This window comes from Myxocyprinus asiaticus, chromosome 40 (genome assembly GCF_019703515.2).
Source record: "Myxocyprinus asiaticus isolate MX2 ecotype Aquarium Trade chromosome 40, UBuf_Myxa_2, whole genome shotgun sequence".
In the NCBI taxonomy this organism is placed as follows: domain Eukaryota; kingdom Metazoa; phylum Chordata; class Actinopteri; order Cypriniformes; family Catostomidae; genus Myxocyprinus; species Myxocyprinus asiaticus.
In genome coordinates this window covers 19,519,904-19,535,008 of record NC_059383.1, presented here as the reverse complement: position 1 = coordinate 19,535,008, position 15,105 = coordinate 19,519,904, and the positions used below count along the sequence as shown (strand labels likewise).

General features: G+C 37.9%; 2 protein-coding genes across 8 annotated transcripts in view; both read right to left on the bottom strand.

Moving 5' to 3' along the window:
* zgc:165604 (uncharacterized protein LOC792578 homolog) lies at positions 1-4,744 on the bottom strand. Its single transcript, XM_051681636.1, has 6 exons — positions 4,310-4,744; positions 2,760-2,914; positions 2,244-2,442; positions 686-841; positions 479-601; positions 1-351 (listed from the first exon to the last, which is right to left on the bottom strand). Exons 1-6 carry the CDS (start codon positions 4,374-4,376, stop codon positions 152-154), a joined length of 900 nt encoding a protein of 299 aa, XP_051537596.1. The 5' UTR covers positions 4,377-4,744; the 3' UTR covers positions 1-151.
* A 763-nt stretch (positions 4,745-5,507) lies between these two features.
* Positions 5,508-15,105, bottom strand: part of LOC127431255 (phosphofurin acidic cluster sorting protein 1-like) — a 44,666-nt gene continuing 35,068 nt past the window's right edge. For all 7 annotated transcript variants that reach the window (XM_051681611.1, XM_051681612.1, XM_051681616.1 and 4 more), the window contains 4 exons: positions 12,268-12,412; positions 11,851-12,089; positions 11,182-11,301; positions 5,508-6,831 (listed from right to left, as the gene is read on the bottom strand). In XM_051681611.1, coding sequence (XP_051537571.1) covers positions 6,713-6,831; positions 11,182-11,301; positions 11,851-12,089; positions 12,268-12,412 — 623 coding nt within the window. In that variant the 3' untranslated portion in view covers positions 5,508-6,712. The remainder of the gene's footprint in view (positions 6,832-11,181; positions 11,302-11,850; positions 12,090-12,267; positions 12,413-15,105) is intronic.

The following is a 15,105-nucleotide window of genomic DNA, read 5'->3' as shown; positions in this document are numbered from 1 at the left end:
CCCCACACTTTAATACAATTATAAGTTTGAAATGTGATAAAACATTAAAAAGCACTTTCAAAAACTGGCCCACAAGGTTTTATCACAAAAAAAAATAATTGTCTTATATTACACGTTGAGATAGTCCTGATCGTCACTTCTCACTTACAGCTCAGACAAACGAGCGTTTTATAAGAGTGGGCGTGTATTTTATCTCATTATAACACTCCTCTTCCTCACGGCTGTTAATCCATTTGCTCTCCTTCGCCGAACGGTGGAGCCACAGCACCAGCACAATCAGAGCCAGCAGCAGCAGAGCCATAGACAGACTCAACAGCACCCCCTGCAGGATTCCCGGGGAATTATCAGGAGCTACAGAGTGAGAAAGGCCTTTTGATTAACTAAAGCTTACACACCCCGCATTTAGACGATGCCATTATTTACTGTGAAGCCAATCTTATATATGTTACATATTTACAGCTGGAGTGGAAGGACTCACGGGTGTAAACAGACAGGTTAATGTAGCAGTGCTGAGTGCCCAACAGGTTGCTTACAGAGCAGCGGTACAGTCCGGAGGTTTGTGCAGAGACGTTGGCAATTTCCACGAAGCCCGTCTTTTCACCTGTACAAATGAGCATATAAAATTAAATTCTGCATGGCAAAAGTTGTTTATCCAACCTATTCCATGTCCTAAGATTTATGTTACCATCCATGTTCACTGGCAGGTTGATCTGATCAGGTTCTAGCTTCTCCCAGATCATCTGTGGAGCGGGGAAACCCTCCAGCGCCATACAGGAGAGTTTCACGCTGCCGCCAGCGTCTGTATCCCCTTCCCACAGACACACAGGTAGAGACGGAGGTGCTACACACACAGAAAGGCGATAACTAAACATGTCAAGGCACTTACAATGCCACTCCATCAGCATTCAAATACACACAGTTTCAAAAGTTTAGCCATAAGACATAAACATTATAAACATGAATTTAGTGTGGTGAAATGAGGCACTATAATATTTACCAGATCACATGGCAACGTAAAATAAAACAGACAAGGGAGGAGTCGAAATTATTTTAGTAGTAATCAACATTATGCCACAAATGCAGTCGATTGAGCTTAAATGAATATTCCTGATTCAATACAAATTAAGCTCAATAGACTGCATTCAGGGCTGTAGTGCATGGGGTGAAAGGTGGTAACGATTCCAGGGGCCCACAACAAATTTTAAACTGTATTTTTCCATAGGAAAGGGGCTCAGAGAGCTCACTATACAGTCAGGGGGCCCCAGAATGCCTTGCTACAGCCCTGACTGCATTTGTGGCATAATGTTGATTATCACAAAAAATCTTGTCCCTCCTTTTCTTTAAAAAAGCAAAAGTTGTGGTTACAGTGAGGAACTTACAATGGAAGTGAATGGGGCCAATATCTGGAGGGTTTAAACATAGAAATGTGAAGCTTATAATTTTATAAAGCACTTACATTAATTCTTCTGTTAAAACTCATGTATTATTTGAGCTGTAAAGTTGTTTAAATCATTGTTTGTATGGTCGTATAAGGGTTTACAGCATTACAACGTCATGACAATGAAGTTGTAAAACTGGATATCATTTTACACAGAAAATGTTAGAAAGTGATTTTATCACACTAAAATCATGTTAACACATATTGTTTAATTCTTGTGGCTATACTTTTAAAACAGTTAGTATTTTAACATTTATGGATTGGCCCCCATTCACTTCCATTGTCAGTGCCTCACTGTAACCCAGACTTTTGCTTTTTTTTTTTTAAAGAAAAGGAGGGACAAAATTAATGTTTAATTCATAGAAAATGCTGTTGATTGAGCTTGCATTGAGCCCAGAACATTCTTTTTAAATTGTAAGTCTAGGCTATCTTCACAATACTAGAATAAACTGGAAAAGTGTTAAAGTTTGTAGTGGAATCTGTATAGAAGCATGTCTACATTTTGGCAGACTTTGTATAGAGATTTTCCATCACTGGAGTTTAATATGCATGGTAGACCTTGCAGAACACTTTGTCCTAGCTGGTGGGGACCTAGTTGAGCTTGTTATCTTTGCTCCAAAACACAACCTGGACTGGTTGAACAGATAGACCACCTTAAGCTAGTATGACCTGTTTTTGTAACAGGGCAGGTTAAGGTCGAAGGTACTTTTAGAAACGCTACAATAAATTACAAACATCCATCTCTCTGTTAGCAGAGTAAAGACTATTAGTTTAGCTATATACAGTATGACAGCACATGAGATACCCAAAACAGTGAGGCTGAGTTCTCCTATGCCAGGGTCTCCAGTCTCAGGTGGGTTGCTGACCACACAGCGGAAGACCCCAGCGTCAGACACGCGAGTGTCATTCAGAATGACGTCAGCGCTCCAAGGCATGCCCGCAAAACCCACCCTGCCCATGAATGAAGGGCTCTCGTTCACCTGCCCGTGATCATACACAATCACCTGCAGAACAAGAGAAATGGCATGTTGTTAAAAGTGATGAATTATCAGACTGTTGAATATAAGTGTGACCTTGAAACCAGGACCAGTAAAGTAGTAGATATTGAGTTCATTGAAATCAGTTCCACAGTGCAAAGGCAAAATACAGTAACTACACATTTTGTCAAAATTCAGATGTGACCGAAATGTTGTGCGTGAACACTGCAATGATCAATACTGCAGATAGACAATTGTTAAGAGGCCAAGAAAGCATATCAGTATGGAAATCCCCTGGGATTTTACTCATATTATCTATGTGTTGAGTCTTGCTTGTGCAGTACCTGCATTGGGGAGGCAGGATCGGAGACCGGGGTCAGAGTCCAGATAATGCTGAGTCGATACAAAGGCATCATTGTGAAGAACGAACAAGGCAGCGTGACAGAATCTCCCCGCACCACTTCCACACTGGACTCCCTCACTGTCACCCGAACTGCACCTGGATCAGGTAAACCGACTGTGAACACTAATGCTGATAGGCCCCGGGTGATGTTTCGTTTTGTTGTGTTTTTGTTTCAACGCATTACAATCAGGTTGTACTTGTTAACATTAGTTAACTACATTAGTAAACATGAACTAAACTAAACTTGAACTAAACAACTTTACATTAAAAGATGTGTACATTTATTAATTAATTAACAACATTAATGCAATATGAACTAACATGAACAATAGTATTTTGTTAAATTAACTTTAACCAAGATTAATAAATGCTGTAAACAACACTGTTCATTGTTAGTTCATGGTACCTAATGCATTAATGTTAATGAATAGAACTTTTGGGGGGGCCTGGGTAGCTCAGCGAGTATTGATGCTGACTACCACCCCTGGAGTCGCAGTTCGAATCCAGGGTGTGCTGAGTGACTCCAGCAAGGTCTCTTAAGGAAACAAATTGGCCCCGTTGCTAGGGAGGGTAGAGTCACATGAGGTAACCTCCTTGTGGTCGCGATTAGTGGTTCTCGCTCTCAATGGGGCACGTGGTAAGTTGTGCGTGGATCGTGGAGAGTAGCATGAGCCTCCACATGCTGTGAGTCTCTGCGGTGTCATGCACAACGAACCACGTGATAAGGAGACCTACTAAGTAGTGGGAATTGGGCATTCCAAATTGGGAGAAAAGGGGATAGAAAAAACTTTTGTAAAGTATTACCGTTTTGTTTTGTGGTAGCTTTGCTGTTGTTGTTTTTTCTTCTCTCATTTAAAATAAATGGCAATGCTAAATCAGCCATTTATTTTGAAGTTGTGTTGTGTTGCTCTTCTTTGCCTCTCTCCTTCCATCTCAATGGCTGTCTCATTAATGTAATGATGAGTCCCACCCCCACCACTCTGCCACCCTCAGGCCTTTGTGTGTGTGAGTGTGTGGGAAAGCACTGTGACTATATGCCTTAATTACAGCTGACATCCTCATCAAGGACAAACATACTGTATACCACAGAGAGAACAATGGAGTGCATTTCTTACAAAAAAAAAAAAAAAAAGAAAACCTGACCCAAACTACATATATTTCCACTTTTGTGACAATATGAATTAAAATCCTACTGTAAATAAAAGATCAAACAAATTATCTACAAATCTTCTTGCACATATTGGTTCTATTATACTCCCATTCAACTATTTCAGATTTCAAGACTTTTTCTCTGAAGAACATAAAGGTACATGTTAGGTATGTTATGGTTATGGTTTTAATTTTAATTACACATAACTGAATTCAGCTGTTCTGTCCTTTTGTTATCCAGCAAAAGTTCTCTCTTTGTTTAAATGTATTCTCTTTCCATGGCACAAAAATGTTGTTATCATAATTAAAGTCTAGTATCTTGATAATAAAACAAACACTCACAATTCTGGAGAAAAGTGGACACTAAACAGCCCAGCCAGAGGAGACTCCATCCTTCACAGCCCATCATGTGCAGTTTCCTTCATACAGGTCAGTGTATTTCCCCCTTCAAACCTCACTGGCACTGAGTGGGCAGGCATAATTGGGTTATTGAGCAACAAAAGAGGGGCAGTTCTCCTCTCTCTTTATGTCCATCCCACTCACCAATTCACACACAGTGAATATTTTACCAGTTCCTCTAATCTAATGTGCTGGATGTAACACTGAATAAGAAAGCATCTGCTAAATAATGAACTAACTTTGAACTTAAGTTGTGTCTTAAGCTTGAGCCATTTTGTCATGGACAGTAAGCCAAACTGATCACCTTGTCTACACTCTAAATGGGATAGTCTATCTAAAATGACCCTCACCCTCATGTTGTTTCAGCCTCAGTCATCATTCACTTTCTTTGCATCTTTTTCCATACACCATTTACAATAATGGTAAATAGTGACCAAGGCTGTCGGTTCCAAACATCTTTTTCTGGTTCTGCGTAAAAAAAGTCACGTGTTTGGAACAACATGAGGGTACATTATGACAGAATTTTCATTTCGGGTGAACTGTGAACTGATAAATAAAACACACCATAAAAAAATCTTAATGACAATAGATGTATTACTTCTGCAGTTAATTCACATTTAATGTAAATGTCAAAATGCCACACAAGAGAGCTTTACAGAAGAAAACTTACAATACTCACTCTTGACATGTAGAAAGGGTTATCAAAGTAACCACAAGTATTCTGCAATAACATGCAAAGTACATTTGTGTACCATACAACTGATTAAGAAAGGCAATAATGGTACACAATTTACAGAAATGGTCTTCTTAGGTCACTTGGAATGTGTGATTTTGAGCTGTATGTTCAGGTTTACCCCCTATCATTAGCTAGTTAACATTTTTTATGGAAGGGGTTGGGAAGGTAGAGACCAGTGATGACCTTCAATAATAGCAAACTAATAAAAAGTGCCAGCTAAATAAAATTCAGAAACCACAGGGGAATGGATTGTGTCAAAAGCAGCTTAGACAAACCCTGGTAGAAGAGCATATTTTACATACATGCTTTGATAACTAATATATATGTATATATATATATATATATATATATATATATATATATATATATATATATATATATATATATATATATATATATATATATAAACAAACTACCAGTCAAAAGTTTTGAAACACTTGACCGAAATGTTTCTCATGATCTTAAAAATCTTTTGATCTGAAGGCGGATGCTTAAATGTTTGAAATTAGTTTTGTAGACTAAAATATAATTGTTCCACCATATTAATTTATTTCATTATAAAACTAAAATGTAATTAAAAAAAAAAAATGTTTTTGAAATTGATGACTTGGACCAAATAATAAAAAAAGCAGCCAATAAGTGCCCAACATAGATGGGAACTCCTTCAGTACTGTTTAAAAATCATCCCAGGGTGATACCTCAAGAAGTTGGTTGAGAAAATGTCAAGAGTACATGTCTGCAAATTCTAGGCAAAGGGTGACTACTTTGAAGATGCTAAAATATAACATAGTTTTGATTTATTTTGGATTTTGTTTAGTCACAACATAATTCCCATAGTTCCATTTGTTATTCCATAGTTTTGATGACTTTACTATTCTAAAATATGAATTTTTATATATATATATATATATATACATATACATAGTATGTATACATAACAAAATCACATCATAAGCAAACAAATATACAGTATATGTCAATACAATTAGACAGTAGTATCCTTCATACATATACAAAAATATTCTTCAATAAATCTTTTAAAGGATTTTTTTTTTTTTTTTCACCAAAACAAAGTGTCTTTGAAAAGCTTTGGATGTGCAAGATTATTCAGTAAGGTATGGTAATGGATCACTTCAGATTATGCAATTCAAATACGCTTTGATATAATCACACATCGAAATCATATAATAAAATTACACTCCATAATTCTGACAACTTCAGCGGATAAAACATGTTAAATCACAAATATTATCAAGTGCCATTTAAATGTAAACTCAATACAATACTTATAAATTATTGCATGGCTGACAAAACACTCACAAAAAAAGTTCACAAATATCATCCTCAACTGAATAACGATCCATCCTGAAGTATTGTTGTCTGCCCTGGCGTTCTAAAGGCCAAACATGACATCAAACATCCCACCAATCACTGACAGTGTCTTTGTCTTTGATGAGGATTTTCTAGATCTCTCACTTTGGATCCAGTGTCTACCATCTACATGTAGCACATCCACCTCAAGTAGAACCACTGGCCCTCTGTTTGGTCTGAAGGCCAAGCAGGTTCAGGAAACTTGACATCTGCCAAGGTTTGGCCCAAGTCAGAGGTAACTAGGAGGATGTTTTGCTGTAGCCGAACAGCCCCACTGGGATGTACTTAACATGAGTGGGCCACTGAGATGCAAGCTGGAAGAATTTGACGTCATTCCACTCCATTCCATCTACAGACACTGAAACATGACAAAGTCCATCTCATCAGCGAAGCCATGTTTGGGTATCTGTGCACCATTTCACAAGAAATTTTCCTGCTTTTTGTAATAGCAACAACAGTGGTACTCAATAGGCGGACTCTGGTCCGGATCCGGACCAAAGGACCTTTCAATCCGGACCGAGATCTAAATCTTTGTGCTAGTTATCTGATACCTGGCTAAGTGATTGTGTAAGCATACATGCATACGCGTGTGGAGCAGGAGTAAAGCCTGTTCAGCGCTAGAGAGAAATATTTCTCCCTGGAGCGGGAATAAAGTGTGTTTATTCCCGCTCTGTGTGCATTGCCTGTCTCCCCGCTATAGACATGAGGTGCCGCATAAAGCCTAATTTACTGTACGTATGAGTTGCAGGTGTGGTTATTTTAACATCAAGAATATTAACATCAAAAACATTAATGTGGCGCCTTTAGACTATAACATTTTTTCCCCCCGTCAACATTTAGCTTTATTAATCAGCATGTTATAAGGCTTTCATAATAAAAAAACAGATTTTTGTTCTAATTTTGTGAAAATTAAATGTCATAATGGATGGCAAGGAAAGCCTATTTATACTTATTATGCAAACAGTATTTTAATGCTTTACTGTTATGTAATGTTTTTGTTGTTGTTGTTAATAGATTCTCACTTTAAGGAAAACATCATAATGGTCCATTCAGACTTTTACATTTTTATAAATGTTCTCTTAGGGGATATCCCTGAACACCCATACAGTGTTTTTATTTGTCAAAAGGCCTCCTGTGTCCCATCCATATATATAAATATTTAAACTCAAAAACTGTACGCTGTCATTCAGCTTCAAAACAAACTGTTGATCTTATCTTTTAATATTCATATCAAAGTGCCCTCGACTGATGAAGTCTTGATGAAATGGTTTAATCTTTTGGTAGAAAAGATCTCTCAGACCCCACTACTTTGGCTGTCTCTGGGCCCTCAATGTCCTCATCCCTGCCCAGTTTTGAAGAGACTATTTTGACTGTTTAGGAATACAGTTGAAGACAGAAGTTTACATACACCGTAGCCAAATACATTTAAACTCAGTTTTTCACAATTCCTGACATTTAATCGTAGAAAACATTCCCTGTCTTAGGTCAGTTAGGATCACTACTATATTTTAAGAATGTGAAATGTCTGAATAATAGTAGAGATAATGATTTATTTCAGCTTTTATTTATTTCATCACATTCCCAGTGGTCAGAAGTTTACATACAATTTGTTAGTATTTGGTAGCATTGCCTTTAAATTGTTTAACTTGGGTCAAACATTTGGGTAGCCTTCCACAAGCTTCTCACAATAAGTTGCTGGAATTTTGGCCCATTCCTCCAGACAGAACTGGTGTAAAGGTTTATAGGCCTCCTTGCTCGCACACGCTTTTTCAGTTCTGCCCACAAACTTTCTATCGGACTGAGGTCAGGGCTTTGTGATGGCCACTCCAATACCTTGACATTGTTGTCCTTAAGCCATTTTGCCACAACTTTGGAGGTATGCTTGGGGTCATTGTCCAACTGGAAGACCCATTTGCAACCGAGCTTTAACTTCCTGGCTTATATCAACATATCAACATAAATTTCCTTCCTCATGATGCCATCTATTTTGTGAAGTGCACCAGTCCCTCCTGCAGCAAAGCACCACCACAACATGATGCTGCCACCCTCATGCTTTACGGTTGTGATGGTGTTCTTCGGCTTGCAAGCCTCACCCTTTTTCCTCCAAACATAACAATGGTCATTATGGCCAAACAGTTACATTTTTGTTTCATCAGACCAGAGGACATTTCTCCAAGAAGTAAGATCTTTGACCCCCATGTGCACTTGCAAACTGTAGTCTGGCTTTTTTATGGCGGTTTTGGAGCAGTGGCTTCTTCCTTGCTGAGCAGCCTTTAAGGTTATGTCAATATAGGACTCGTTTTACTGTATATAGAAATACTTGTCTACCTGTTTCCCCCAGCATCTTCACAAGGTCCTTTGCTGTTGTTCTGGGATTGATTTGCACTTTTCGCACCAAACTACGTTCATCTCTAGGAGACAGAATGCGTCTCCTTCCTGAGTGGTATGATGGCTGCGTGGTCCCATGGTGTTATACTTGCGTACTATTGTTTGTACAGATGAAAGTGGTACCTTCAGGCATTTGGAAATTGCTCCCAAGAATGAAACCAGACTTGTGGAGGTCCACAGTTTTTCTTCTGAGGTCTTGGCTGATTTCTTTTGATTTTCCCATGATGTCAAGCAAAGAGGCACGGAGTTTGAAGCTAGGCCTTAAAATACACAGGTACACCTCCAATTCAGTACACCTCCTATCAGAAGTTAATTGTCTAAAGACTTGACATAATTTTCTGGAATTTTCCAAGCTGCTTAAAGGCCAACTAAGTGTATGTAAACTTCTGACCCACTGGAATTGTGATGTAGTCCATTAAAAGTGAAACAATCTGTCTGTAAACAATTGTTGGAAAAATTACTCGTATCATGCACAAAGTAGATGTCCTAAACGACTTGTCAGAACTAAAGTTTGCTAATATTAAATCTCTGAAATGGTTAAAAAATTTGTTTTAATGACTTCAACCTAAGTCTATGTAAACTTCTGACTTCAACTGTGTATATATATATACAGTATATATATATATATATATATATATATATATATATATATATATATATATTTATTTAGATATATAAAAAGTACTATTGCTGCCAATGTGGCAAGTTATAAAAACTATTTAAAAAAAGATACATAATTTCCTAGCCATATAACTACTGACACCATGTAAGCTACATATTATTATCCGGACCTTTGCTGGGAAGGAAATGTAGAGCCCGGACCTCTTGGAACTTTAATTGAGTACCCCTGTTCTACTCGAAGCCATTCACGTCCTCAGACCTCGTAAGTTATTAGTTTCAATGGCAACACTTATAATGCCAAAAAGGCTTTGTTGTTAATAAAAGTAAAATGTTTATCACTTCATTAATTCACCTCGATATGTTTTTGAAAAAACAAAGAACAAAAAGAAATGCTCCAGGCATCATAAAACAGCATATTAATCTGAAATATGTTCACTACCTTCAACTGTTGAGGCCACTGCCATATTGGTTCTTTTCACATGATGTCACGACAGTCAAGTCGGAGCTTTCATAGAATTCAGAGTTTACAACTTGTAATTACAAGCTCTACGAAGATGTGAACGCTTTTTACAAGTCGGAATCTCGTAATTCTGACATGACGTGAACACACCATAACACCTGTAACCACAGTGACAGCGATTAACACAAATATCAAAGATGTTGACGTCCATAACACCAGCATGTCTGATTACTATTGACGGCGCATTATTAAACAAACCATTCCAATCGAGGCCCAGGTTCACAAATCAGATCTAGTTTAACCGACAGCAGCTTTGAATGCTTTTAAACCGAGCAACGGCTCACACCCAGACCATAAAACTGATGAGAGCAGCTCTGTTGGAAACCAGTGAATGAATCACTGGATGGCACACAGCTCGTATCTCCATATCTGTGAGGTAACATGAGCCATGTACAGTACAGACTCTCACGTTGCATGACGTGACAGACAACTAGTTGTCTAGTACAGTTCCGTTTACACAGCACAGGTTTGCAGAATATACGGTTGTGGGTCCTCAGAATGTATGGGTGTCAGTTCGGTTATAGAATGTGATTGTCACTCTCTTAAATAACTGAACTGTGTGTGAACATAACCGTATTAAGCACTTAATTACAGAACTTTGGACAGGACATGAATTGCTGCTGTGAATGTGGCCTATGTGACAGTCTGTCTGACAGTGTATCTTGCTAGCTGGTTGTTTGTCTTACTGTCTAACCATTAAACTTTTACTCTTTTATAAGTAGTTTGAATTTTCAGTCAAGGCTTAATTGTTTAGCCCACAAAGTTTGTCTTGACACACTTCACCCATCTAGTTTCTATGTTAAAATACTGTCTCCTATACCTGCGTTATACACTAACACAATTATAAGTAGCCATCTGCAGTTTGTGGCGGTACCAAAATATTGCTTTGTTTGTTTGAGCATCCCAATCAGCCCAACATGGCAACATTGGCTCAACCAATGGTGTGAGATTGGGGCAGGACTATTAATTTGTTGGACCAATGACAGGAGGGAGTGATTGGAAATCCTGTTTGAATACGGTGATCATTTTTGCAATCTTGAATTTGTTATTATATTTCTTGGATAATTGCAATCTTTTATTCATCTATGACAGTAAAATTCGACTAAAAGACCCAACTGTCAGTAAAACCAATGGGTGTCCTACAAAGGGTGGCTAAATGCTATATCTGTTGGTTAGTACCTCTGAGACTAGTTTGTTGATTCTTGGCTGAGCATATAAGTCTGGTGATGCCTTCAATAATCTGACTCTTTGACTCAGTGTCTCTCTCTTTAGGCTTCTTCCCCAGGAAGATGGTTGGGACTGTAGACATAGAGAGAGAGCAAACAGGGTTAGGTTTGGTTAGTATTAGTAAACACTGCATTGCTGAGGGAGCTAAAAAATAGCTCAGCTAAGTAAAAAATTAAGAGCATAAAGAGTCACCAAGAAAGAGTAGAAATGTCAAATGAAATTACAGTGATGTAAAGCACTGCACAAAGTCAACAAAACACTGAATCATCTTCAGCAAAAAAACAGACAGACATGATTATAAGTTAGGCCCTGAAGAAGCATTTGTAGGCCATTAAGTATTAAAATTATGCCCCTCAATTCAGTTCCACAGTAACCCTTGAGCCTTTACATTATATTTTATTTTAATGTAATTTGCACCTTTCAGTAAGTACATACTGCAGGTTCAATATGTCTGAAGATGACAAACACACCCCATGTTTTATTTCATTTTATGGCCATAAATGTCCAACATCATTATTTACAATTTACCCATTTTAAAAGGATCCAGTGAATCGACAATGTGTACCCAAATGGATGAGTTTTCTCCATGTGATTTCATGTGAATCTAGTGGACCACCTCACCTTTTTTGTTCTTCTCCTTGGTTACTACAGTCATGGACATGGTGTTGGAGCCAGACTGGAGCTCACAAGAGGCAGAGCTGAGCAGCCGGCTGACCTGCAAGGATCGAAACGCACACTTCAAAGTGTTCTTGTTGCCTGTGTCTCTACGCTCTCCATCTTTACGCTTATCGAGCCCTGAAGACACCCAGTAATCCACCTGCAGCCCAATGGCATCCACCCCATGAGACATGCTGGGGCTCCTGGATAATGGAGACACAATTATTTCAAAATTGCTTATCCATTGCTTTGACCACGATTGGGTTTTGCTTTTTAAATAAATCTTTATTAAAGCGATTATACAGCTGTAAACCATAGCAAAGTGAGAAAGAGCAGAGGTAGGGCTATTCTGAGTGTGTAGATATATATCATTACATTTACCCTAGAGCAGCCAATCCACCGCTTAGTGATGTCGAAGGGGGTGGCGTGGCAGAATCTTTCATCATTCCAGTGGGTGATCCATGAGCAGGGGGAGACGTCGAGGGAACTGCCAAGCTCAAAGCCACACCCTCCTCACAATCTCCACCTACAATGGGTTAAAAAACTCTTAAAAGGAATAGTTCACCCAAAAACAATAATTCTCTCTTTATTTGCTCATGATGTCTCAAATTCATATAACTTCCTTGCGCTTGGTGCATGTGCAGGGACTCTGCGCATGCGTAAAGTGCAAGGAAGTGTAATCAAGCGTCTCTCATGATCGCGCCTAGGACACTGCAAATGTCAAGATTTATAGTGAAAAAGGAGTTACATTTTGGTCTGTTTCTCATCCAAAACCGATCATATCATTTCAAATGACATGGATTATTTATCTTTATGCAGCATTTATGTCATTTTTGGAGTTTGAAAGTTTTGGACTTTGACTTGAATGGATATAAACACCATATTTCAGTGAAAGTATCTTCAGAAAGTCATACGAGTTTAAGATGGCATAAAGGTGTGTAAGAAAGAATAATTTCATCAAATGATGAAAGAATTAACATTTTTGAATGAACTATCCCCTTAAAGGGTTAGTTCACCCAAAAATGAAAATTCTCTCAAATTTACTCACCCTCATGCCATTCCAGATGTGTATGACTTTCTTCTACTGAACACAATCGACATTTTTTTTTTTTAGAAGTATTTCTCATCTCTTTAGGTCCATGCTATGTATGTGAATGGGTGCCAACATTTTTAATCTCCAAAATCCACATAAGGGCAAAATAAAAGTACTCCAGACGACTCTGGTGGTTAAATCCATATATTCTGAAGCAATTTGATATGTGTGGGTGAGAAACAGATCAATATTTAAGTCCTTTTTTTTACTATAAATACTCCAACCTGCTCAAGTCAATTTCCACTTTACTTTCACATTCTCATTCTTCTTCTGTTTTTGGTTATTCACATCCTTCTTGCATATCGCCCCCTAATGGCCAAGGAGGAGAATTTATGAAAAAAAAAAAAAAGAATTAAATATTGATCTGTTTCTCACCCACACCTATCATATCGTGTCTGAACGTATGGATTTAACCACTGGAGACATATGGATTACTTTTATGGTGCCTTTATGTGGATTTTGGAGTTTCAAAATTTTGTCACCCATTCACATGCACCGTGAGGACCTACAGAGCTCGTCCAGATTGGTGTCTGCAGCCTCAAAAACACTCCAATCAGTACAGTCAAAGCAGGCTTGTAGTTCCAGCTCTGCTTCATTGGTCCATTGCTTTACAGTCTTTACTACAGGTTTAGCTGATTTTAGTTTCTGCCTGTAGGTTGGAAGAAGTTGAACCAGACAGTGATCAGGGAGTCCCAAAGCTGCTCTTGGGACAGAGCGATATGCATTCTTTATTGTTGTGACAGGTTGTGTGACTTGACATCAACCTCAAAAACCATGAACAAAACTACAAAGCAGAAATAGAAAATATAGAAAATACAACCCAGACCACATTAAAAACATGTTTGGTTACGGAGGACAAACTTGGTTTTGTGCAGTGAATTATTGGCTGCTGAGAGTGTAAAATCATTGGAATTCAAACTACATACATAGATACAAACAAATAATAAACCAATATATTTGATTTACGGACATTTTTGTTCACTTTTGTATGATACACAATTGTGGTACTGCATTGGGACGCCACCTGAAATCAAATCAGTTGAGAACCACTGCAGTAAGCCAAAATTTATTTAGCTCTAGCTTTGCAATTGGTGGAATCATAGAACATGCTGTGCCAGACTGTTTATATGAACTTTAAACTTAGAGAATAAATGTGATTCATATTACTGTTTTTCTCGATCGATTTTACACATTTCTCCAAACTATAGTCAATGCTCTCATAATTCACACAGCCGACAGACACTTAATTTGGCTGAACAATTCAATTTCACAGCATAATGAAGCACTGTATTATTTTCTGATAATGCATTTATTAAAACTAAATACTAACATCAAAACCATACATGTGTACTCTATTGAATTCATAGCATTTTCAGCTATAGACACACAACTCTACTATTGAAATAACATATTTGTCATAAAAATCTACAATAAAGATCTTTTTTGGTGCGTTTTCATAAAATTTCTCAAAATTTCTAGCTTTTTTACTGCTTTTCCTCTGGAAAGAGGATGAGGAAGGGCAAAATAAAAGTACTCCAGATGACTCTGGTGGTTAAATCCATATATTCTGAAGCAATTTGATATGTGTGGGTGAGAAACAGATCAATATTTAAGTCCTTTTTTTTACTATAAATACTCTAACCTGCTCAGTCAATTTCCACTTTACTTTCACATTCTCATTCTTCTTCTGTTTTTGGTTATTCACATCCTTCTTGCATATCGCCCCCTAATGGCCAAGGAGGAGAATTTATGACAAAAAAAAAAAAAGAATTAAATATTGATCTGTTTCTCACCCACACCTGAACACATGGATTTAACCACTAGAGACATATGGATTACTTTTATGGTGCCTTTATGTGGATTTTGGAGTTTCAAAATTTTGACACCCATTCACATGCATCGTGAGGACCTGCAGAGCTGAAATATTCTTCTTAATATCTTAATTTGTGTTCTGCAGAAGAAAGAAAGTCATACACATCTGGGATGGCATGAGGGTGAGTAAATCATGAGAGAATTTTCTTTTTTGGGTGAACTATCCCTTTAAGTCTTCAGTTAAGTCATACCTGGTCATAGCTGGTCTTAGCTGGTTTAAGATGTTTTCCCAGCCTGACCAGCTCCCAAGAGCC

What these genes read in the sequence shown, in the direction of transcription:
- zgc:165604 (XM_051681636.1), bottom strand. Translation starts at nt 4,376, where the DNA reads ATGATGGGCTGTGAAGGATGGAGTCTCCTCTGGCTGGGCTGTTTAGTG. An exon ending in GTCCACTTTTCTCCAGAATT is followed by an intron (nt 2,915 to 4,309) that starts GTGAGTGTTTGT and finishes TACCTGATCCAG; the next exon opens with GTGCAGTTCGGGTGACAGTG. An exon ending in ACTCAGCCTCACTGTTTTGG is followed by an intron (nt 842 to 2,243) that starts GTATCTCATGTG and finishes CTGTGTGTGTAG; the next exon opens with CACCTCCGTCTCTACCTGTG.